Below are 27,613 nucleotides of genomic sequence, written 5' to 3' on the forward strand. Positions count from 1 at the left end.
TTGGTGATGTTGGTGGTGTCAGAATTCCTCTCTTGACAGTGAGGGAAGCTGAGTGCAGGCTAGATGGATATCCTGCCATACATCAGACAGTGGGGTTATATGGTGGCAGAGATGTGGTCGAATAACATTTTTGGAAAGAGGACCAACATGGAATGTGTAATTCCAGGAATGAGCATGCAACTGTGGACAATTAAAGTGGTTCTTTTTGCTTGGTGTTTGTTGAAGGAGGAGAGAAAAATTAGAGAGCACACGAAACAAGCTGAGCTTGTGTGTGTATGTGTGTTTCCCTGAATAAGGTGCTGAAAAGATCCCAGTAAACAGGACAAGATAATAAAAGAAGTCAAGTCATGCTCTCTAAACCTGCCTCCTGTGTCCTCATTTATCGACAGACTTACCAAGGGTTTGACAGTATTCATGTACAATTTACTACCTACTGCACAGTGAGCATATGTAATGAAAAGGAAACAATTTGAAATTCAGCATCATTGCTGACTTATAAAAAAAATAGTATGATACACAAAAGCAGGAAAACTAGTGATTGTTGATGATAAGCCTTTTTGATTAGCCTTTTTTATCATTTGAGGTTTATGTGATACAAATATATAATGTAATACTACTAATGCTTGTCTGTCTTTGGCAGAAAAAATAAAGCTTCATTAACATTTAAATGCATTTGTTGGCTATCCTAAATCTTTTAAATGATTGGATTTTAAGTGCAAACAGTGATACCTAGATATTAAACAAAAAAGTTAACCAGAAAGTGTATGCTTCATGTAATTTAACATAATACATTTAATGTATACAATTTAAATCAAGCAAAAATGGATATCACCTCTACTTGAAAATTATTTTCTCCAGCCACCTCTCTTTTACACACACCATACAGATTAAATACTTTTAGCTAAGTGCCTTTTTTAGCTAAGTGCATTTATCTCCTTTACTTTGAGTGTTATATGGCTGTTGCCTTTTTATTTTTCATTGTATATGAAGTACTCTAAGATTTTACTGCAAAAAAAGGACGCCTTTGTGCATGTGTGCAAGTGAAAGAGAGAGTCTCACTTGTGTATTGTGCATCTGGTTATCACAAATAGGCTGAAGAAGTGCAGATGCTGGAATTCTTCTCATATCACTGGCATGATTCAACCAAAGGTCTTCCTCCTCTTCACTTTCAAGCTTCTTCTGAAGACAATTCACCACATCGACTGTGCTAATGGAGGTATGTAGCTCAGCCTAGATAGAATTATTTTGGACAGTATTATGATTCTTTGATAATTTAATCAAATAATAAGTGCTAAATAATAAGGAAATTTCTGGTTTGGATCTCTGATTATGTGTACTGAAATAAAATCAGTTCTGTTTAGGCATTTAGAATTGTGCATACTAAAACTCCTGTGAGGTATGCCCTGATTTTCTGTTTGTAATTCAGTGTTGACCCATTCACATGTCACATAATCTTCATCTGCTACATTTTTATATGGCCATAGATATAATCTTTTGCAGTATTATACGCTATTTCAGCATATCAAGGTAAACTGCTTTAAGAACATAAAGTCCCCTCTAGAAATTGATAAATTGTGGCAATATTATTAGCTTCCGAATGATTTGCTGTACTCCCAATCCCCACTAAATGAAACTCAGGGCTCAAACCAAGAATAAATATTCAGAGCTATTAATTGTTAAGCAATCAATATAATTTTCAATATAACACAACATGCATTACAAAGTTGAGATACATTCTTGGGAAAAGAAAGAGAAGGATGAAAACTCTAAATATGAATTTCAATCTGGCTAACAGGTCAGGGTAGCAAAGCTATACATATTTTAAATACATAAAGAGTTACCTAGCACTGTATTATGTAGCATTTCTTATTTGTTATTATTAAATAAACTGGGCTTATACCATAAGATTAAATCATTTACATTATGAAGTTATCAGCCCATTTCAACACTGTCAGAGGACTGTGAGTTCTACAAGTAAGTTCTGTAAGACTGAAGTTCTACAAGGCCATTAATTACTAGTAAATTAAGTTACATTCATTAACTGCCAAAGAGCTACTGGCAAATGGCAGGTGTATGTTTAAATCCCAGGATTGTTAAAGGCCCTAGTGTTGAGGTTGTACACTCAGTACTGATAGAGAGTCTCTGGTGACTGAAAGGTCATGGGTTTAATTCACAAGCCTGGAAAAGAGCCATTAGTCATCAAAAGGTTATGAGGTCAAATCCCAGGACAGACAGTTAGTGAAGAAAATGTTGAGAAACATCAGAAATGTCAGAGAGTGAGAAGTGACCAGATGGCCAATGTTGACCAGAAGATTGTGACTTTTAAATTTGCTACATAGCCAACTTCCAGTTATAGCCAACTACAACTGGAAGGTTGTGAGAAATTTACACCCAGAAAACTGGGATTGTCAGAGATCCTCAAGCAACTAGAAGCTTGGGAGTTGCAACCATCCACAGAGTTACAAATGACTGGTAGATGCTAATAATAATGTCTGTCATAGACCAACTAGTGATCAGAATGTTGTATGATCAAATACTAGGAATACCAAAGTTAGTTCAACTTAGTTCATATTATTTCAAATCCTAGAACAGTCAGAGAGATACTGTTTACTCTTTACTGCTCAGCTCTATGCTTGGACTGGTTTGGATTTAAAGTGATAAAAGTGTCCGGAAAAAAATGCATGAATAAATGTAGCATGTAAATGTAAAATGCCATGCAATCTAAAGAGAAAAAAGCTGATGTGAGGAAAAGACTGCATCTCTAGAGAACCAGGTCTCACACCACAGGGATCAAACTTGAGAGCAAATCCATGGATGTTTTTTTCCTACTTTCCTTTTTCTCATTTTTGATGAAGGCAAATCAAACAGGATTAGGAGCACAGAAACCTGCCTCACTGATCACATTCCTCTAATCCAGATTCAATGTGGCCTGCCAAGCATTCACCTTTGATTCTGGCTAAGCTTTCTCTCTCTCTCTCTCTCTCTCTCTCTCTCTATCTATCTATCTATCTATCTATCTCTCACGCACACACATTTGTACTATCCTTGAGAGGATCTTCTATTGATGTAGTGCAGCTAATTAATGCTGTGTTACATCAAAATTTCACCCTTACCCTAAGTTAATGTGGTTATATTGTAAAAGGACTGAATGTTTGAAAGCTGTTAAGAGAGTAATCCAAGACAAAAAGTGCAGAATTTGCCAAAGTCACATTTATTTTAATAGATTTTATATATATATATATATATATATATATATATATATATATATATATACATACACATGTATGTGTATATATATATATATATATATATATATATATATATATATATATATATAAAATTGTGTTGCAATCAGTCTGCCTTCATGTTTGCCTGAAATCTTGGCTCACTTACAATTGAATTCTGGTCTCTTTTCAGTCCTGATGATATTGTTTTATTATGGATCAGACAGGGCCCTGCGATGGGTTGGCACTCCATCCAGGGTGTATCCTGCCTTGATGCCCAATGACGCCTGAGATAGGCAGAGGCTCCCCGTGACCCGAGGTAGTTCGGATAAGCGGTAGAAGATGAGTGAGTGAGTGAGTGAGAGTGGATCAGACAGGAGTTCTTGACAAAGCACTAAATATGGCATTTCAGTCTTTGTTATTAGTTGTGCATGACAACCAAAGCACCAATTCTTCATTTGTACCTTGAATGCTTCTAACAAAATTTTTATTCATTCATTTTCAGTGATTGCTTTACCCTTGTCTGGGTCCTGGTGTATTCTGAGCATATCCCATGAACACAGAGCAAGACAGGAATGCAAATCCAGTCTGTAACAGGGCATAACACACAGTACACACATGACCACACACTGATATTTAGGGGCAATTTAAAGTAGCCAAACCAACACACATCAAGAATTCAGGTGGTGACAGTAAACAAGGATACCTAGAAGAAACCCAGACACAGGGAGAACTATACTCTGCAGAGACAAGAACACATATCCTGTACCCTGGGGCTTTTAGGAAGCAACTTGCAGTATACATACAGTCCATATTTTTGTGCATTTTTTTATGCATTTCAGTAATGCCCCAAGCCAAGCCTTCCTTAAATGTGGTTTATTTAATGGCTGCTAGAGGCTTATCTAGTTATGCTTGTTTAGTTTGTAAAATGAAGCTGTCACATTGCATACAGTCCCATTATCTTTTACCATAAATTGTTCTGCACACACAGTCTGTGACTGTTGTACTGTTTGCTTTTGAAATTGTGATTGATTTCTATGCACATATTAAATTTTTTGCTTTGGCTCGAATGTGAGATATTCTCTGATGGTAAGACTACAATGTGATCTGTTTGGTATGTGTGTAGGTTTGCCTGTTTACCTGTATGTCTGTTAATGTTTGTATGTGTATGTTTATCTGGAATACCGAGTATAATAGGAGCTGACGCATTCCTCCATTTCAAATGTAAGTTTTTGTGTGAGTATGCCTGTGTGTGCGTGCTTGCACATTTTCAGTGGCTCTGAACTAGAGCAGTGGGAGGAGAGCAGCTCATTACAGCCACCTCACAACTAGCACAAGCAGAGCCTAATCCTTTACACACAAACACACACACACTCACATACACACAGACCACACAAGCCCTGTTATCACCAGCAGTAATTGTGTATTTTTGTATAGTGCTTTTAACAGTCACAAAGCATTTTTTTTTTCAGAAATGTAGAAGTTCAGTATATAAATTTAAATGTATAATTTTAACACTAATGACCAAGCCAGAGGCCACAGTGGCAAGAAAAATCACCCTGAGACAGTATGAGTAAGAAACATTGAGAGGACACCAGACCATTATAAATTATTTCCCTTCTATAACTGTATATGGACTATATGGTCAAATAAGTATACTTCTAGAATTTCATTCTAATTTTAACATGTATTCTATTTTTTTAAATATTAATTATGAGATGTTTACTAATACAGTGCAAAACTTGTTCTAAAGCTATCACAGCAACAGACCAAAGCCATCGTATCTATGTGGCTGAGACAGATTTTTTTCATCAAGAGTCTTTAAGTCTCTTTCTCTCTCTCTCTCTCTGTTAAATTTTTTCTAATATACAGTTCAACTATCTTAGGTCTTGTGCCAGTAACTACACACATATTTAAGAACATTGCTGTAATACAAAGCACACACACATACAGTACACACTCACAGGTAATGGAGATGTAATAACAGACTATTTTAGCTACCCTTAATTACCGTTTTAAGCAAACGTTCTAGCAAAGCAAGTACATCTATTTATAGTGTGGATTTAGCGATTTAAGTCATGTGGTTACTGCAGCAACTGCCTTTTGGCATAATTCCAGCCTCTTTAATGCCTTACTTTAAAATTTAATTTAACAATTTAATCTTTTGTAGAGTGACCACAACTAACTCCCAAAATAGTTGTTAATTTATGCATTTATAATCAAATACTGCTAATATTAATGCTAATAAATTGTTTATAATATATAAAAATGATGTAAAACTTGATACAGTCTTCACATTCAGCAGTTCTCAACTCCATTGAATACCGGTGAGAGATTTTGAAGTGACGTCTTGGACAGTGCTCGCCACCAATATTATCCAAACAACAATTAAGGGAAATTATTTTGGAAGAATGGTGTTCATATCTACAGTACAGTTCCAGACATTTGTAGAATCACTGCCATGCCACACTGAAGCTGTTATTAAAGGCCCAACTTTTTTTTATGTTGCTTTCCATTTAATTTGTCTGTATGTTGAAATAGTTTTATACACATTGTATTACAGTACAACTGATGAGCTATGGTCTCTAACTGTAAATGTAGATATTGTAAATGTACAGTTTTTAAAGATCTAATCTAATGTCTAATCTAATGCGAATCTAATGTAGACTGAGTAAGCAATCTAGATCACTGTCACTGCTAACATGCCTTATTTTTTTTTGTTGACATTGTCAGACTGTGTACTTTTTATAGTGAACATCTATCACCTGCCATGATAGCAGAGAAAAAATTGTGCAAACTGAAATGAAATGTCTTATATTAGGGTACAAAAACAAGAAGCTAAATACAATACATGCTAGTATCTTGTATTCAAAATGTGCATAGTACCAGTATTGTAAAGTACCAAGTTGTTCTTTTAATCACATAGCTTACTGTTTCTACAAGTGGACAATTAAAATGTACTGAACAAACTTGTCAAGATTATCAATACTCTTTTTTTATTTTACCACCATATTCTTCCATTTTCTCCCTGAATTTAGTGATCTGCCAGCCCACCCATTAACTGTCCCCTATAATTTGTCAGGTCCCAGCAGGTTTCCTTGGTGATACATGTAGCTAACTTCTGCATCTTTGGACCTGCTTCTCATGTTGCACACAAAGGAAAGTGCTATCTACCCTTTTCCCAATACATGAGCTTAAAAATGCCCACAATTGTCCAGCTTTGCTGTTATTCACATGGGAGCAAGTAATTCAATCCCTTCCACCCAGAGAGCATAACAAATTTTACTCCCTTGAGAGGCCATAGTTTTGTCAGGATTCTAACTGTAATTACATAATAGATTCAATAATAAATATATCAATATTTACATTTTATACAAATGCCACCTGGTGGTCCACTTCACAGGGACAAACTAAAGTCTTCACAATTACAAAAAAAAATCCTGCATTTCTATCACTATTGGACCATGTGGACCTCATTAAAAGCAAAATACATGTTTGTGTCACGGCTGGACTGTAAACACACACACACACACACACACACACACACACTAACCCAATAATAATTGCAGACATATGTCAATAAATGCTTCGGTTCAAATACTGTGCAGCTTCTGCAATCTCTAAAACAAATGCATGTGTGTTTGTGTTTGCACTCATCAGTTCCCCTCTGATGGCCATGACTGTCTGTGTGTATGTGTATGTTTACTCTCCAGGCCCATATACAGGTGTCTGTAATCAAAGTTGGATGCAAAGAGAGAGACCACTAATGGCAGAAAGGAGAAGGACAAGCAAAATTGCCGCTGGTGTCAATGCAAAGACAGGAGGACATGTGTGTGTGTGTGTGTGCGTGTGTGTGTTTTGCAGATATGTTTTTTCTCTGTGTGTAAGAACTGCTTCTTACCTGCATGGGAATGATATGATGAAACCTTAGTGCCCCCTTCTGGTGGAATTTAGCAAAGCAGCTGACACAGTAATCCTCTGAGCATTCTGCACACACCTGACCGCACACGTGTCAATGTCAAATATGAAAAAAAGCAATATTTACATCAATAATGTTTATTAAAATGCTTCAGAAAGATTAATTTGATCTTCTATAACTGTTCAACAAATGATAAAATAATCAGAAGCATGCTTTCAATATTTTCTTAAGCCTATATACTAATAAGCCTAATAACAAAAATATTTAAAAATGTGTTGTTATTTAACAAACAAAATACATGCAATAATTGATATGATGAACATTTCTGATGAGTCAATAAATTATTATTTATGGTGGAATTCCCAGGTGTGAGCATATTATAACAGTCAGTAGGTTTTCCACCACAGGACAGTCTTCATTACAGACTTCATGTAGGGAAATCTTTTGCTTTCATTCCGGCTTGGCCTTAATAAATATTGAAATGAGGGGAAACACTAGATGTCTGTATCTTCAGGGAGCTCATTATTTGTTTTGAATTAAGAAACGAGTGAAGAAGATGAGGAATGTGATTTGAGACAAAGCTGAAATTATAAAAGAAGCAAGCCAGCTCTCTCTCTCTCTCTCTCTCTCTCTCTCTCTCTCTCTCTCTCTCTCTCTCTTCTAGATGAGAAGCTCTGAGCACCTACATCTCAAAACACACACAAACAGATAAACACTCTGACATGCTTGTACTGTGTGTGTACCCCGGCTATCCCCCACTAATCAAGCAAGCATATTATAAAGTCATAATAACAGTAATTTGATCAATTACAGCAAAAAAAGTCCACATCAAAAAGTTCAGTAAGCCATACTCAGAACTATGTAGAACCCTGGAGCTACAAGACAACAATGCTTCCCACTGTACCACAATGTAACATCTTAGATCTTCTCTTAAGATTATTGGATCAGTGGATGGATTTAAAGGTTTGGATGAATTCAGAAGCCATGTCTATGCATTTTGAATGGCAAGTAAGAAAGCAAAGAAATGCCATTAGTCTTATAAATATGTGCATCTTTGTGCAAATTATCAAAGTAGATTAGGATAACTCAGCCCATTGATTGCTCCAAAAATTGCCAAAGAGAATGAAGTATAGATTCCATAGGGTTTAGTAGATGACTGAAGGATCATTTTAACAAAGCATATGAGCATAATGCTATCTTGGTTGTCAATAAAAGGCAAAACCAAAGCTATATGTTAAACCTCATGTGCTGGACAATATTTAAATTGTTACTGATGAAGTGATAACAAGGAGATGGAATTTAGGGGATTAGTACAAATTACACAAAAAGCCCTAGAAATTACAGTACATTACCCTTGAGTTATCAAGCAAGAAAATATCAAGCATAAGAAGAACTTTTGGGAAACCAAGGGGTGTGTGGCAGGAGGCATCCTCTAGCTTGCCTTGAAAAATGTATAGGGAATAAATTTTACAGGGAATATTTTTAAGATAGCAATAGACACACAAATTATATTTGACTAGGCTTCAATTGAATCAGTGCATAAAGAAGTAGAAAACTGTGTAAAAAGAGATAGGAAGCTAGTGGTGTGAGACAAAGCACACAGCAGCCGCTATGTTTGTGTGACACAGCAATGTATACATGATAGCTTTTGGATGAACAGAGGACATAAGCTTAGGAGTATATGGAGTTAAGGATTTAAAGTTGGCAAAGGAGTAGAGTGGGAGATGTACTTGTGCTGTGGGTGTTATGTAGTGATGATTTAATACACAGTGGGCATGTTGCCATGGTGATGTTGGCTATAAGCTGAGCTACAGGGCTAAACCTTAAGAGGTGGAGGACTAGCATATTGTAGTGTATTCTGTTGGCACTCATGGGAGTTTACATACAAAAATAGCTTAGCTTTTCACACAGATAAATGTAGCAAAAATCCAAAGAACTAAAATAGACCATTATGTCAAATATTTGTTGACACCTGGTCCTTACACCAATATTTCCTTTTTGAACTTCTCTTTCCAGATTTACTCCCCTCTTTTTGTTTATTATGCACCAAATGTCTGTGATTGCTTTGTAGTATTTTTTTGGCACATGGCTGTGGTGATTTGTACCCGTTTAGCCAAAATAGCATTAGTGATATCAGGCACCAATGTTGGGCAAGGTGACCTAATATATAATCAGTGTTGTAGTTCATCCTAAAAAAATGTTCAGCCGAACCATGACTTCTGCACAGGGCTATTGGTATTCTTTAAGAGGTTTGGGAAATTGTAATGCTACTGCAAGCAAAGGCAGTACTGTATGTGGGTCTGATGGTCAGGTGTCCACAAACTTGCCATATTGGCATTACACTGTATAACATGATGTTGCGCAGCTTAACTTGGCTTTATGTGTCAAGTCAAAACTGCACTGCTTGCTTGTCTCTCACTCACTCAGACACAAACACACACAAAGACAGACAGAGCGAGAGAGAGAGAGAGAGAGAGAGAGAGAGAGAGAGAGAGAGCAGTGAAAAAAATCCGATGACAGGTTTTAGACAGAATAGAAAAACTAAGCTCACAAGAGCTATGAGAGTAAGTGACAGGGATTGAATCAGTAGCCTACAGAAGGAGGATGTAGTACGGAAGTAAGCGTTTAGAGAAAGATAAAAGAGCCATCATCATGCCTGTGTGTGAGTATGCATGTGGGTGTAGTAGTAGTATTGGAGTCGAGAGCATGGGCTTTATAATACCATAATCTGGCATGACGATGAAAAAAAAGACAGTGCCATATCTTTCTCTCTCTCACAGCACACACATCAGTCATCCAATTTCTCCAGTCAGACAGTCATATAGTCCCTGAACATGAGCCAGGGTGACTCACACAAAGACTTACTTATATATGTGAATTGCATTGGGGGATGGATGGATGGACATCTGGATGGATGGCTTGTCTAGTCGTCTACTTAGCTTCAAGTAAGTGAAGCAGCTCTCTATTCTTGAAAATGTTTCTCCACTCATATACAGAAGTTTCTAAGTATTTCTTCCTTTCATTTTTTTTTCTTTCATACTTTCCTTCTTTATTTGTATTCTTTTGGGAGTCTAAAATTGTATACTGTAGTTAAACTCTGATGAATAGGTGAACAGGTAAATAAGAACATAAAAAATGGATAAAATGGCTTGAAAATTTTGGATGGATTTAGAATTACAGTTTAAAATGCAAAAGGCATATTTTAAATTGTTTAATAGGAAAATTTATTAGGAAAATAGAAAATTACCTAAATTATTATCACTCTAATTAGGTATTAATAACATATTTATTAAATATTTTTAGTAAATATATATTTTACAAGTATGCTATGAGTTTATTGCCATTTAACATGAATATTTTTCTATAGGCTTAACTGATCAAACTGATTATCTACTACTGTCCAAGTGTACCTGTCTTTATCTAATACATGAAGCACCATTTAAAAGATAAGTGAATTTGAATAAGCAAGCAGGTGAATGAATAGATATCTAGGTGCATAGACGACTCATTGGATGAATGATTAGACTAAACAGTAGAATCTACTGTTCTGTTTTGTTGACACCATGGGAATGCTTCTGTGAGTCTGGTGTCTGAGGCATGAGTGGAAACATGCCAATTATATATATTGGCCAACGTGAGGTCAGGTGACATAGCAGGTGCCCTTGATCAGGGCAAGATATCAGACCCTGAGGCAGTAAGAAAACTCCGGCAGGCCAGAGTTTTAGCGCCATCGGCCATTCTATGGCTGCCATGGTATTCACAGAGATGCATTTGTGGCTCACCCCTGTGGAAGTCCCCTCACCCCTCCAGCTCCATTGGGGTTGGATGCCATGGTGCAGATGTGGCCAAAGCTTTGTCTGTACCAGAAGTTCTAATGATGGTGTGGCAAGACTGTTATATTGGCTCCATACTGGCCAGCCAGAGTTTGGTTCTCGGATTTAATGTCTCTCATGAATGGCACTCCTTGGGTTTTTCAAATCCAGAAAGGCTTTCTTTCTTAAGTGCTCAAGCCCTTTAATGGTCTCACTGATATGATATGTCACCTGAGTATGTGTTGGCCAATAGAATTAGCATGTTTCCACAAGTGCTTCAGATGCGAGATTCACAGAAGTGTTCCCATTACACATGATGCAACATCTTGTTCCCTTTCTCAGGAAACAAGGTTACATACTGTATGTAACCTGAGACGTTTCATGTGGATAAGTGATGGAGGAAATCATCCTACTGTTTCAGTATAGATGAATGATAACTCACAAGTCCAGCAGTTTGAGCTTCACATTGGCCACAGGCTTTTCCTTTGAGCCTGGATTTTCTGTTCCACCCATTCTTTGGAGGTGGAGGCTCAGGCACCCTTTGAACTAGAACACATAAACACACACACAACTTAAATAAATTAGAACTCTATGCATGATTAATAGGAATAATAGTACTTATGCAGATAAATTCCAAGCCCAGACCTTCTTCAGAAATGTAATATTCATCACATTACTGATTTGGTTTCATACATAGTGTCTGATTGGTCAGGTCAGGTTCAAAGTTATAATGCTTTATTTATCAGTCATAAATTGTACCCAGCTTTGGAAAAATCTACCTCACTTCAGCTGTGTTAGCACATTCTGCTCCTTTTAATGCATGCTACAGCACTCAGCATAACAATGTAGCTCAACACAACAAAATTATATAAAACATGCATACATGTTATGCAAAATGACATTTATTGAATCTAATGTTTACAGACTTGCACAAGATTTATATCTGCTGATTTGTAATTTATCATACATTACAATCATCAGTGGCAATACTCATGCTGACTGATCTATAATGGTTGAGGAAACTGTTGGTAATATAAAAGTCATCTGTTCATCATTGCTTTTGTATAATTATTTGTATTTATTTTAATGCCATTGACAGCAGAAACAGTCCCATTTGAAAACTGTCACAAGTTGAGCTTCATATAGCTATGCTCACCCTATACAAAGAGCGAACATCTGGTATTCTACACTCTACTGCCATGGTCAAAACTAACTGTTTTGATTGTCTGTGGAGTTCCAGAGTGCTGTCTATGCTGCCAATTGGTCAAATTATCAGTGAGTATGGGGTATAAAGACAGCACATTTATATCTTTCTGTAGTAATTTTGTATGCACTTGAGTACATTTATTTAGTAACTCATTAAATCTATATAAACCAAAAGTTAAATACAAAAAATACAGCCAATTTTTAAAAGAATAAGAAAAACACATTAAATGGTTAATGAGTACGCAAGAGCGATTTAATTAAATGATTAAACCTGGCTTTAGTGACCAAGGCCGTATGAAAAACTCTTAGAGTAATTCTGACTGCATTTTAATTTATTCACTATAAGGACACGAAGAGAACATGTGAACCCTGTTTTCACTTATACACATACACTTACCTGGCTCATCCTTCAGCACTCTTAGTTTTATCTTGCTGGGGGAGCTCTGCCCAAAAACACACAAGTGCACACAATTTATGTCAACAGTAATCAGTAATAATATTTTCTATACTTCCATTTTAAATAAATTTAGACTTTAAGGAATTTAATGGTTTGTGTGTTTAAAGCTGCCAAATATTTCATTCTTAAATGCACTCTCACACTAAACTGGAGTTCAACTTAAAAATAAATTCAATACTTAATTTGGGCACTTCTAAAAAAATTCTGTAACACCTTTACATATAATTCAACAATTCAAGTCTATTTCTAGATTTTTTCACTATACTTACAATATATATAAATGCACAAGTATGAAATATCTTGATTTATTGGCATATAATTTTGCTTAGGTTAAACATGTGTTTCTATCTAAATAAGCTAAATTACCTGCCGATAAAATGAGACCTTTTTAAGCATTAAATATGTCTAGGTGCAACATTCAAGAAATTTTTTAAATGACTGACACAAACAATGCCATTTTATGCGAATTTATGTCATAAATTCAAATCAGGACAAACATTTTAGAGAGTCAAGTTGTGTTTTAAAACTGGCAGTTGTCCTGTTTTCTGGTGAAAGTAAATAACATAAGAAAATCATCTATCATTTTGATTTAAAACGCAAGCATACAAAACCCATGTGCTACATAGTCAAATACATAGTGCCTATAAGAACATATCCATTGCTTTGGAAAATGTATGGCAGAGTGAATCCTCACTTTCTTGAGCTTTTTCTCTTTTTCACTTGTCCCATCTTGGGTCGGAGCAGATTTCCTGTGAAATGCACCATTCTTCCTGTATGGAACATATCAAAGCATGTGATTAATAAATCTCATTTAAAACAAGCCAAAAAAGAAGCAGAGTGCTGGAGATGCTAGCGAGAGAAATCATAGTTAATGCAGAAGCTAAAACCTTCAAGAAAAAACAATCAAATTCATTGACGTCAAAAGGGAATGAAAGTGAAATAGTCGCAGAGTGAGGGTAGAGAGAAGAAAGTTAGAAAATAAGAAATATAAATTAGATGTGATGATGAGAGCAATAAAAAAGGAGAGAGGCAGGAGAATAAAGGATAAGCAGAAGGAAAGGGGATTGAGAAAGAATGAAGCCAGAAAAAGAACATGAAAAGAGAAAATATGAAAGTGAAAAGAGAATATAATAGATAGAATGAGATAGAACAGGGAAAAGAAAAAGAAGGAGAAATGAGTGAAAGTAAGTAACAGAAGAGTAAAAGCAAGAGGGATAAAAGGGATGGAAAGACAGATGGAGACAGACAGTAGCAAGAGACAGAGAGAGAGAGAGCGGGTGAGAGGCTGTTTCTGTGTGTGTGTGTGTGTGTGTGTGTAGGTCCACTCTGCTTATCAGCTGGCCGTCAATGAGTAAGAGGCTCATTTAGGGCTGAGGATTAAAGACACTCAGAGCTGAACACAGCAATGTGACAGTGTGCTACCATCAGGCAGATTAACACACACACAAATACAAACACACACACAGTGAGCTGAGTCTACTTGTACATTCAGGTGACGTGTTCTGTTGATTGTGTGTGTGTGTGTGTGTGTGTGTGTGTGTGTGTGTGTGTGTTTACAAATTATGACTGAAGACTAGCAGCTGAACTCTGAGGTCTGGCATTATTATTAGTAGTAGTAGTAATAATAATAATAATAAGGTTGGATAAGAAACCTCAAAGATTTATGCTCAAACATTTAGTACAAGGTCATGCTGTAATTTAAATAAGAAGCATATTTTATGCCCCAAAATGCACCCTACCTATATAGGATAACAGTAAATCGTAAAATACGGGACAGCACCCATAAAAGGTGCATGTTTTCATATGAAGATGATGCATAAGACCTTAATTGACAGTGTGCAACCTTCGTGAAGTACAACATACAGAAAACATCTTTGTTTCATTACCCTAGATTAATTTTCCACTCTCATTATGTCTGTTTAATTATTGAAGAGCTGCAAAACACACATGACCCCAAGATATTAAGTTCATCTCAACCCTCAGTTCACCTGAGCAGTGATTCATAATGGAGTGTGTACACCACAAACATGCCTCTCCTTCACACCAGATGAGTTATGAGCTCATATATCCCCCCCTAAAAAGGCCACACTATAATTCCACAACCAGGTAATATCTGAGTTTTATTAATAAAATTGTGCAAGGGGATACTCTAAGGAGGAGGGACATGCCAAAGTAATAATTGCAGAGTTGTTGTTTTATTATTATTTGTTTGTTTGTTTGTTTGTTTATGGAAATGTTGCCTCCATTTAATAACTGTTACTTTAACCAAAAGCCCATTGCATTTTTCATCATTTTGTACTTGCGCAATCTAAGTATGAAATCCTGGCTGTTAATTTGGTGGACAATGTGACAGTGGTATACATGTGTTGGATTACAACTTTAAACAGAATGCCAGTCAAACACAGGACACAAAAATACACACATTTATATATGCATTTCTGACTGGAGCTAAATGTGAGTAGCCAATCCACTTACAGTACCAACAGGTTTCTGGACTGTAAGAGGAAAATGTAACAGAGGAAACCCTCATGGAGATGATGAGAATACACAAAACCTCAGGATCAAACCACAGAACATGGAAATGTGAGGCACCCGCTCTACCTATTGCACTATCATGCTGCCCTAATTAAAATAATTGGGTTGAAGATCAAAAAGAATCAACTGAACACACCTTTAAACATGCCTAGGTGTTTCAGTGTCATGTAGCAATGTACGACATGGTACAGAATCATACAGCTAGCTTCCCATTCTTCTTTTTGCCTGTGCACATGCTAAACTACATATGCTGACATATTCAACTGGTGAAGAGTCTGTTTTTGCTCTATGTCTAGCATGCATCATTATTTTAATATAATGCATTATTGTAAATACATGACATTGTTGAAAGAGCTCTTGTGCTAATGTATTCATCAGAGTATACATGAACATTTTCAGCATGCTATTTTAACCATGATGTACTAGATGTATCTTCATAAAAAAAAGGACGCAACATATCAAGCTCCGCTTTTCCAATCATCTTCTGCAACTGCATATGTGTTACTCACTTTCTCTCGTCTTTCTCACGGCTCATGACCTCTTGGAGTTGCTGCAGACGGTTCTCCATGTCCTTGTTGTCCTGTTTGAGCTGTGCCGTCTCAATACGCAGCTCTCGCAAATTCCTGTAAAGCACACAACACACTTTACACACATAAACGCCAAATTACAGTACAATGTGTCAGGGAGTCTCGGGACGAGACACATCAAATCTGACAAATTAATTCATGGCAATATTTTACAGTAAGATGAAGATCTATCTGCCACATTTCAGAGATTAACATAAGTGTGATTAACAAATCAGGTTCAATACATCACAACACAACACTAATAATAAAGTAAAAACAAAAGTAAAAACCAAAGGGGAACAAATACTCAACCTGACATTTATCTTTACTGATTTAGGCTTGTTGGGAAGGACCACAAAGTTGTTTACATTCATGGTTGTTGATTTATATTCCCCCCTGTGAAAGAGAAAATAGTGAACATTGGAAAAGTGGCAAGCAATATGAATAGAAGAAGAAGAAGAAGAAGAAGAAGAAGAAGAAGAAGAAGAAGAAGAAGAAGAAATTAGACAGTACAATATAATCAAACAACACGGTTCAATATAATGCTATAGTACTTTATACAAACATATAAATCTATTTTTTAACCAATCAGAAATAATTAATAGACATAATAAATAAATCTAGGTCGACTAGTGACCTATAGTTAATATAGTATCTAATACAGTATTAAATAAATTATCTGTAAGTGTTAACTGAAAGACGTGACAGAAATGAAACTGAAATATCACAAAATCCAAAAACAAAAAAGGACAATTGTTTCCTAAAGTATATTGCTGTCTCACTGAATACTCACTTTTCGCTTCGATTAACTGTGTACTAGCGTGACCATGGTAACGGCAGCTCACGCGAGAGTAGGCACGATACTTCCGCAACGCGAAGACAGACTTGAGCCTGATTGGCTAATAAAATTTAAAAAAGAAACAAGCGGTTTAAAATTAATTAAATTATTACTTATTTGAATATGCCTGAGTGTATGTTTTATTTAAGTGTGAGACTAAAAAGCACATCTTTACTGTAAAACATTACCGTTTACTCTTTATACTGAGGCATCTAGAGATCTACCAGCTCTAGTCAGACTTTGCGATACTATAGAGGAGATGTGAACTCCATTTGATCTTTTGCATCTATACAACATTTGTCAGACTGTATATTTATAATCACACCCTCTAGTGTCACCCATATGAGGATGGGTTCCCCTTTGAGTCTGGTTCCTCTCAAGGTTTCTTCCTTTACCGTCTAAGGGAGTTTTTCCTTGCCACTGCTGCCTGAGTCACCTCAGACTTGCTCATTGGGGATAAATACATACACATTGTGAACTAAATCTATCTAATTTTAATCTTGAATTTTGTATTCTATTAATCTTTATATTATTCTTTATATTAACCTTTTGTTCTATGTTTATGTTCTGTAAAGCTGCTTTGAGACAATGTCAATAGTAAAAAGCACTATACAAATAAACTTGAATTGAATTGAATTGAAAAAATACTAAAATTGTTGAAAAAATACTGTGTAAATGTCCTAGGATAAGAAAAAAGGTTGACTTTGAATAAAAGAGAGGAGAAAAGAGCTTGAGCTCTTGTAGCTCTTGTAGAAACTTGTAGCTTTGTGTCTCTCTAATTGTAACCAGACTCTAGCAGTGTTGCTTTTGTATGCTAATGTAAACCTACACAAATGAGCCATAATTAAGCCTTACTAATTTCCCCAGGCAACAATAAGCCATATTATTGAAGTTTGTACCTAATTAAGAGTCCACTGCTGCTACAGACACTGTGCAGGAAATGAGGAAAGGGATTCTGGACTTTTTTTTTTTTTTTAATTAACACAAGGCCTTTTTCCACAATGTATGGGAATCTTTTACAAAAGAAAACTGGAACTGTTGATGAAAACTAGAACTATAATTTGCCTACTAATTATTAGCACCTTTTAACGGTATTCAGCTTTCCAGTCTGTGCCTGTGATAGCATCTGATCCTTGTTCTCCAGTTGACATGCCTAGTAATGATTCGTGTTACAGCAAATTATGTCATCTGAACACATAATTTAATGGAAGGGATAAGGGATAAGATCTGACATTTTGTACAAAGGAGTTAATATAGTCAGTATATATATATATATATATATATATATATATATATATATATATATATATATATATATATATATGTGTGTGTGTGTGTGTGTGTGTGTGTGTGTGTGTGTGTATTTGTGTGTGGGTGGGTGGGTGCGAGAGAGATTAATGCAGTAAAAATTCTAAAATAAAAAACCATCAGTGCATGAAACGCTTATTTGTCTTACTAGAATGGATGGCTGAGATGGAAGATATGTACTTGCTTTTAATCTGCTCATTATAGTTGACATCAAGATGATAAAAAGACTGTGGTCAAGATAAATAATCCATTACCAAAATACATTAAAACACTTATGACGCACAATCCATCTTTGTACATTTATAAATTTGCCTGGTAACGAAAGCCCTCACCCACCTACTATGTCTTTCTGATAGCTCATTCCCAGAAAGAGGGGGTGGAACACACTCCACATTCTTATCTCCTTGCATCAGACTATACTGCTATATAAAAAGTAGACACAGATCGATATATATAAAACCTATATTGATGAGATATGCATAACTAGTCATAAAGGCCTTATTATATTAGCTTTCAAATATTTTACTAGTCCTCTTACAGTTATATTATTAAGTCACATATTGAAATTGTATTGAAATCATTAACCATTACTTTAACCATACTAAATATTAACCATACTAAATCACTGATCAACAGCCGTCATACAGGAATGAAATGTGAGCCATAGCATTTCAATTTACATATAATACAATTATAGCATACAGATCTCATACCATTCAGTTGCCATACAGTTATCATACAGATTAGATACAGTACAATTACATTGTAGTACCTAATCAGTTATAGCACATTTACAGTTTTCATAAAATTCAGTTACAGTATTTCTACAACTCTTTTGCAATATAGTTACAATTTTCATACAGTTTAGTTACATTTAAGTTTCAGGTTTCATACAGACTGCTAAGTGGCATACATTAAACTATAAATGTTTCATTAGGTTCCACTGCAAATTTTGTGTAGTTCAGGTACAGTTTAGATAATGTTTTTGTACAGATTTTATTCAGCCAATGGGCAGTGGTGGCTCAATAGTTAAAGGTGTTTTGTTACTGACCAGAATGTCCATGGTTCAGCACCAAGCTACCACTTTTGGATCCTTGTTGAGCAAGGCCCTTAACCTTATCTCCAGCCTATCATGGCTGACCTTGCACTCGTATCCAAGTTTTCGAAGAAGCTGAGATATGCTAAATAATTCCATTTTATTGCAATATATAAATATATATAAAAGCTTTTGTTTTGCTACAGTATAGTTACAATCCTGCACAGTGTGACAGTAGTGAAGGATTGTAGCCACTTAAGACTTCTGCAGCTGTGTAATACCTTTTATTTCCACTGTTGATAGAAATATGACAAAATCTGTTTCTTTCAGCAGAATGCATTTCTGAAATACTAAAATACTAGTTTTGGTTTTCAGTCATATTAATGCAGCTATACATGTTTATTAGGTTTTTCATGTTGTCCTGCACTGAATAAATGCAGGCATACATTTTTTGTATTTTTCTGTGTCAGCAATTTTTTTTTCTTTTTGCAGCAAAAATTTTTTAATAATTAATACTTGTATAGTTTTGTTCTGTTCAATTTTTGACAGATTTATTCACTGAAATGTAATTATTTTTATTGATTAAAACAATGCTATGTTGCTCAAAATAAAATTGACTAAAGATTAATCATTAAGACAGGTGTGTAATGAGTAATTACATGTCAAAAATATTCTTGTCAAATGATTGTAATTTATGACAACAAATGTAAAAGTTGACATAGCAATACAGTAAGTTCAAGAAAAAGCTGTTCATATACACTTTCTAACTTTTAAGCATGCTGACAGAGTCAAGGAAGGAGGGGTGCTTTTTAGGGTACCGCAGGTACTGTATGAGTGATGGATTATGAAAAAGAAATATGAAGAACATAGAGAGTAGACAAGCATGAAAGCCACTATGATCTAGTACTCAGGTTTATATGGCCTACAGGATTGACATACTGGAGTCTTTCAAATAGAAGAGGCTGATAGTGAGATGGATTGGTGATATTGGAACCAGCAGGAGGGAATTTTCTGCTCCAATAATAAAATCAAAATGAAGAGCAAGGGCAAGAGTAAAGAAAAAAGAGATAAATGACCAAGAAAAGAAAAAAAGAGTAAATGGGAACGAATTGCATGAAAAATATGTGAAGTTCTTCTTATGGATAGTTCTTTTAATTACAAAATGTAGCTGATCACGCAAAACATATTTGTTCTCTGAAGACAACAGGCTAGCTAGAATGAGACAAGTTTACAGCCAGCAGTTAGCATTCTGAAAAGCATATTCCAAAATCATCATACACTCATCATGGTGAAATCTGGAGTCTGGAAAATGTGAACACTGGGTGTGATGTGGGCTACTCAATCTGAATGTCTTATCTTATCTTCTCTTTCCCACCCGCAGATGCCACAGCTTCTGACCGGATCTCTGCATGTCTGGCAGAAATTTCATCATGGATGACTGCTCATCAGTTAAAGCTTAATCCTAGCAAAACTGAGCTGCTCTTCATCCCAGGTGATTCATCCCCAGGTCATGATCTTGCTATATCCCTGCACAACGATCTGATCTCCCATTCAGCCACAGCTCGCAACCTTGGGGTAACCATGGACAATCAACTGTCCTTTTCCTCTCATGTTGCTAATGTGACTCACTCATGTCGGTTTCTTCTCTACAACATTAGAAGGATTCGACCATTTCTGTCCACACAGGCTGCTCAGGTACTTGTTCAGTCTCTTGTCATTTCTAGACTGGATTACTCAATGCACTGCTGGCAGGTCTACCTATGAACGCAATCCGTCCTCTGCAAATGATCCAAAATGCAGCTGCCCGGCTTGTTTTCAACCTGCCAAAGTTCTCGCATACCACCCCGCTGCTGCGATCCCTCCACTGGCTTCCGGTAGCTGCACGCATCAGATTCAAAACACTGATGCTGGCCTACAAAGCCAAAAATGGACCAGCTCCCTCTTACCTCAAAGCCCTCATCACTCCTCGCACTGCACCCCGCACCCTCCGATCTACCAGCACTGCTCAACTGGTTCCACCATCTCTCAGGGTAAGAGGCAAGTATACTACAAGACTCTTCTCTGTACTGGCACCAAGGTGGTGGAACGAACTTCCCCTAGAGGTCCGGCAGCTGAGTCACTGGCTATTTTCAAGCGGCGGTTGAAGACCTACTTATTCAGGAAACACTTCAACTAGCACTTCTTTCATTATCTTTTGCATTTAAAAAAAAAAAAAAAAAAATACACCTTTTGACACTTTCATTGTAACTTTGAACAAATGTTTTAAACTCATGGTATCTTAAGTATGTAACTTAGTGAGCCAGCATTAATGTATTCAATGTTAGAGATTTAAGCACTTATGTACGTCGCTCTGGATAAGGGCGTCTGCCAAATGCTGTAAATGTAAATGTAAATGTAAATGAATGGGACACTAGTCCATCACAGGACACCATGCACACACCAGAAGCAATTCCAGCCATTCCATTTTGTAAGGAAACTGAAGCACACACAAGAGGTTCATGCACAGAAACTCCTCAGAGGCAGTTAACCGCATAGGTTCAAGCCAGGGATCATGAAGCTTTGAGGTCAGTGTTACCCACTGCACCACCATGTTGCTTTATATTTATATATAGCATATTGTATATTTGTAATCACACCCTCTAGTGTCACCCATATGAGGATGGGCCCCCATTTGAGTCTGGTTCCTCTCAAGGTTTCTTCCTTACCAATTTAAGGGAGTTTTTCCTTACCACTGCTGCCTGAGTCTCAGACTTGCTCACTGGGGATAAATACATATACATACGTACATACATACATACATGCTGTGAACTATATATATCTTGAATTTTTATTATATTAATTCTTTATACTTCTCCTTATGTTTACCTTCTGCTCTACATTTATGTTCTGTAAAGCTGCTTTGAGACAATGTCCATTGTAAAAAGCGCTATACAAATAAACTTGAATTGAATTGAATTGAATTATATATTTTAAGAAAATCTTACTTTTTTCTACAAATTGCACCGTTTTTCATATACTGTAATCATGCATATCCCTCTGTCGATTGTTATACATAACATCTTACTAGCGTGTTACCACATTAATACTGAACAAGGGTAGACTTTGTGATGTAGCTTGAACTTGCTAAAGGTATTCTATTTCCTTAGATACTTTAGCTTCACTGAAAACACACACACACATACACTCACACAACTGAATAACATTTGGGTTACGGGAGAATTAATATGGAATTTTTGGGGTTTTTAAAGAAATGCTTCAAGAACTTTTTATTAAATTATTTTACTCTGATTAATATGCATCTCCTAATACTAATTTATATTCAAGTCACACAAATGTCATTCACTGGTGATATTCGATTATCTAACAGAATGAAGCCTAATGTGAACACTGCAATTCATCGCTGTAATCTTCTTATAATAATCTCTTAAATCCCTCATTAAGAATTACGTGTTAATTTACCTAGCAAAAGTAAACTGAATTAACCCCATCAATTCAGGAATATATCAGAGAATGTGCCTGTATAAGTGTTCTGAACAAAAAAGTACTGTAATACCAGAGGGACAATGTGTGTGTGTGTGTGTGTGTGTGTGTGAGAGAGAGAGAGAGAGAGAGAGAGATGCTGACAATGCAGCACTTTCTCCTTGCTGATTGGACTCAGGCTTAGATAGATTTAATCTCATGGCAGAGAGATGAACCCAAGTGGCAGAGGCCCAGTCCATATTATTACAACCTGAGGAGAAGTGCAAGAGAAGACATAAAGCAAGAGAAAGAGAATAAAAAACACATGAGCTTATGAGCTTTGTTTCTTTCAGTCAATAAAATAATGGAATATTGATTTATAATTATTGTAATAGGGATCCACAAAGACTAGCATGATCATCCCAATTACTTTGCTCACTACAGAGATTATGGTTATTTATTCTAAATGGGTAGAGTACTACAGTACTGAGAAAAAGGATGGGAAAGCTGTTCACTCGAAGCTCATTTATAATGGAATCTTAATGGCAGTCACTGCAGCACACCATAGACATTAATCTGACTTTTTTATGAAATGCCTCAATGAATTTGGCAGTAAACTGTATTTATAAATCAAGATCTAAATTGGTATAATTGGTTTTTCTGATGAACCTCATCTTTCAGAGAGAAGGATATGTAGATATGCATTACAACTATAGATGTGTGATGGTGTTACAAAAAGAAACAAAAAGATATAGTAAATACACTCTCATGACTGTTGTATTTTTAGACAAATAACTGTAGTACTATTATTTATAGGGAACTGTAGCCTAGTGGTTAAGGTGATGGGCTAATCGATTGTAAGTTCGAATCCTAGGTCCACCAAGCTGCCACTTCTGGGTCCCTGAGCAAGGCCCTTAACCGTCCATTGTATAAAATAAAAATGTAAGTCACTCTGGATAAGGGCATCTGCTTAATGCTGTAAATGTAGTTTTTCAAATCTGTACATTTATGTATAAAATTTAACAGCTGTTCCTCCCTTTTCATTCTACTAAGTGAGTTTCAGATATTGGTTTTAATCTTTGAGCAGGGAAATGTTCAAACTAAGACAGGGGTTTTTTCTTTCATGTTATACATAATCTTATAAGCTTATTCTTCATAGTTATATAAATTTGAATCAATTAAGAATCCACCAGAATGTTAATTGAGTGTTAAGCAAATACATTCCTTCATCTTCTACCGCTTATCCGAACTACCTCGGGTCACGGGGAGCCTGTGCCTATCTCAAGCATCATCGGGCATCAAGGCAGGATACACCCTGGACGGAGTGCCAACCCATCGCAGGGCATACACACACTCTCATTCACTCACACAATCACACACTAGGGACAATTTTCTAGAGATGCCAATCAACCTACCATGCATGTCTTTGGACCGGGGGAGGAAACCGGAGTACCTGGAGGAAACCCCCGAGGCACGGGGAGAACATGCAAACTCCACACACACAAGGCGGAGGCTGGAATCGAACCCCCAACCCTGGAGGTATGAGGCAAACGTGCTAACCACAAGCCACCATGCCCCCCCCCAAGCAAATACATATATACCTAAATTTAGCCAGTGCCTTGCATAAGTATTCACCCCTTTGAAATTTTTCGGTGAAATATACTTAGTTGTCTCATGAATAAACATAAAATAACATAGTACTGGGGAACAAAAATCAATAATCTATTCACCCTTGATGCTGTGCAACCCCTAAATCAATCTTGGTGCAACCAGTTGCAATTAGAAGTCACATAACTAGTTGAATTAGGTCCATCTGTGTGTATTTTGAGTGGCAGTTTAACAATCGGAATCACAAGTCAAAGACAAGGTTCTGGAGTCAGGGTGTCAGAGTTTGATTGTAATTAAACAAAAAAAAATCCTTTAATATGCCTCAACATACAGAAGAAACCTATGGAATCTTCACAGAGCTTGAGTCAATGTCTTAATGAAATCTGAATCACTAAAAGGAGTGCAAAGGAAAGGACAATGCCAGAAACTAGCCATGCATGTCCAACCATCACAGAAATAGAATTCAAGACAAAAGGTAAACAAAAGTATTATCCATTAATACAGGAGTATCCAACTCATATATTGCAAAGGCCACACCAGCATTTTTGTGAGACCCTGAAGGGCCATAATCTAAGTTTATAATTGTTTTGATGGTGGTGTGGTGTTATAGTGTAAAAATATCTGGAGAGCAATAGGATGTTTTTAAGGAAAAGAAAAAAACAGGGAAAAAAACAAGAGTTAACAGAAATGCAAATGCTAGCACTATTAGTACTAGTATTTGCATTAGGTAATAACATTTATTATACTTATTATAATTGAAGGTTTTTTATGAATGCATTCCTTTGTTAAGTCACATTTTTTTGCTACTAGCTGCTGTGACAAGAAACAGCATTATGGAATGGTGCATTTTCCCATTTCTGTTTGAAAACAATTATACACTTACAGTAACAAAGCTGTAAGTGGGGAGATACAGAAGTGAGTGGCATTCAGGCATTATGTACTAAGTTTCCTACAAAAGAAAAGTAGTTTAGGTTTGTAAAAAATAGCAGAATTTTCTTCTTTTTTACACACACTTATATAAACATTTTTGGTGGACCTGTCATGAAGGTAGTTATGGAAGGTTTGCTAATATTGAAAGGCTTGATGGTAGATGGTATACGTTGATACTTTGATGGTAGACTGGGCCTTAAACAATTAAATAATACTTTGTGCCATCACCTCTCCTACTGTTGTCTGACACCCACCTGAAATTTATGAGCATGTCATGCTTACCAAATTAATAATAAAAAAAATAAAAGTTCTCAGTGATGGCTCTCATGGGAAGGCACCTTTATTTCCAGTAAGATAAATAGAATAGAACTGATCATATTAAATACAGTCTGTATTACTGGGAGCAATTTAGCACTGCATATGAATCCTGAATTGACACAAATGCAGAAAAACAATGCAAACCAAACATGCCATCTGTTTAGAGTTGTGCACTGATGAACTGAGCCACAAGGCACAATTAACTACAAACAGTCCTGCACCACACTATCCATTGCTGTAGATAGCTCAGTGCATAGCACCACAAATACTGAAGCAAACATACATGTAATTTAGAAGGGGAGAGTTGGCATAATTCAGCTATTATAGTTATTAGTTATTATATCAGCAAGGGTACTGCAACAAATAGAAAAGAAAGTGAAGTCTTTTTCACTTTGCTCTCTGAATGGTCCCTGATTTTCTTCACTACCAATACAAGTGGGTAAAATTTCTTTTTCAAATTACCAAAGGTTAAAAATAGGCTTAGATCAAAAATGGCTCAATGCAGCATATATTCACTGTCTCATTTCATAGAAACTGTCTATATACATAGACAGACATACAAACACAAAAGTCTATTGATCATAATGTACCTACAGTAGTTACAATGTGTCATTGATACTACTGCTGCTGTTTTTATTACAGATGGTTATTAAAAAGCGTTTCAACAAACCTCAAGTTGTGGGAGTGTTTGCTAGACAACCCACAAATTTACTTGCCTTAATACTTCTCCTGGCTTCAGTAAAATGCTCCAGTATAGTGTAGGTCCATTCAGCATTAGCACACAAGCACAAATGTGTGTGCAAGTGTGTGTGTTTGTGTGTAGCATGCCCATCACCATGATATATAATATTTTGCATACCAGAAATGTGGCAACACCAATAGATATGATCCATAGCCAGTGTCTAGATTTGTTTACATTCCTGTGACTCTGACTCTGGTCTTAATGCTGCGATGAAGGATGGTAAATTTGTCAGATTGCTAACTTTAAACCTTATTTAACTGGATTTTTTTTTTTTTTTTTGAGCATAAATTTTGGTTCTCCCAATACGACACAGCAACACTGTGGAATTTCACCATTTTTTTTTTTTTACATCCAATAGATCCCTGTGTGCCAGATTTGTTCTAGCCAGGCTTATGTGGTGATGTTTGGCTGTGTAGCGCAATGAAACTTTCTGCCTGCAGTCTCTATTTTTGGTCTGATGGTGAATGGGAAGCTTATGATTTGATGCCCCACAGTCAGTAAAATCTGATACCTAATATTAATGTAGGTAAGCTTAATGATATCTCAGTTGTTATATTTAATTACTTGAAGAAGAATTTGAATCCCAATTATTTTATAATATTTGTTTTATAACTGGTGGAATAAAATTTATTCTCATTTCTGGATACTGGTTTCTAGGACTGACTGCAAATCCTTTTGGTGAAATATGTCAGATAACACACACTATCAGTTTTAGATCATGTGACAGGTGGTCATCAGCATTATTCTCTGTGCGTCAAACCCTCTCCCAGCTGTCAGAGTGATGGAAATGCTTGGTGCTGCTTGTGTGTGTGTGTGTGTGTGCATGTGCACCATGCCCTCCATTACCATCTATAACGGCATGATGGACAGCTGTCAGGAGAAGCGATTGAGTTGATGGAGACAAAAAGGGTTTTTGTGTGTGTGTGTGTGTGTGTGTGTGTGTGTGTGTGTGTGTGTGTGTGTCTGTGTGTGTGTGTCCTTACAGTGTGCGTTGCAGTAATGAGCAGCAGGTGGAGGCTGACCAGAGGGCTCCTTTTAGAGGCAATGCATCATTAGAGAGCTGCAGATTCCCTGCAGAAACTCACACATATGGTGTTTCATTGAACAGCCACCCATTTGACAAAGACACATTCACAACACACATACCTTCCATATTTATTTGTCTTATTATCCATGTGAAGACCATTGATATACTTAATAACACAGGGAATTAACGCAATGCTTCACCTAAATCTAACCCTAAACTTAGTAAACAAAAGGAATCCACCTGGATTGGTTTGTTTTATTTTTGTTTCTTTTGTTTTGTTTTTTGTTTTATAACAAAAGCTTGTTGCAATGATCTTCAATTTGAAAAACCGAGAGTGAGAGTAAATTTCTGCATAAGAATAATGTAATCCCTTACTTCTAGTTCATATAATTTGCAGGGACTAGCCATCTATATTATTTGCCATTAATTAAAGAACATGAAAAAAGTCGAGCCAACACAAACCCAATAATTAAGACAAATGAGTATGTGCATAGTCATAAGCCGTAAACAAATGCCTTGGTCAAAGGAAGATTAAGGTAATGCTTATGAGGGAAAGGATGAAAGCTGGTTTGGAAATGAGTTCTGTTTACCACAGCATCTTCTTTTAACTCTTTGCGATAACATAACT

At 36.2% G+C, this 27,613-nt stretch overlaps 1 protein-coding gene across 1 annotated transcript in view; it reads right to left on the reverse strand.

The window, feature by feature from the left end:
• Positions 1-16,129, reverse strand: part of zbbx (zinc finger, B-box domain containing) — a 37,925-nt gene extending 21,796 nt beyond the window's left edge. Inside the window, exons 1-7 of the mRNA XM_060878623.1 lie at positions 16,032-16,129; positions 15,663-15,776; positions 13,313-13,388; positions 12,559-12,604; positions 11,398-11,501; positions 7,126-7,221; positions 1,060-1,230 (exon numbers count right to left, since the gene is read on the reverse strand). Of these exons, the coding sequence (XP_060734606.1) occupies positions 1,060-1,230; positions 7,126-7,221; positions 11,398-11,501; positions 12,559-12,604; positions 13,313-13,388; positions 15,663-15,776; positions 16,032-16,093 (669 nt within the window). The 5' untranslated portion in view covers positions 16,094-16,129. The remainder of the gene's footprint in view (positions 1-1,059; positions 1,231-7,125; positions 7,222-11,397; positions 11,502-12,558; positions 12,605-13,312; positions 13,389-15,662; positions 15,777-16,031) is intronic.
• Between the last annotated feature and the right edge of the window lie 11,484 nt (positions 16,130-27,613).

Source organism: Tachysurus vachellii, chromosome 9 (assembly GCF_030014155.1).
Source record: "Tachysurus vachellii isolate PV-2020 chromosome 9, HZAU_Pvac_v1, whole genome shotgun sequence".
Taxonomy (NCBI): domain Eukaryota; kingdom Metazoa; phylum Chordata; class Actinopteri; order Siluriformes; family Bagridae; genus Tachysurus; species Tachysurus vachellii.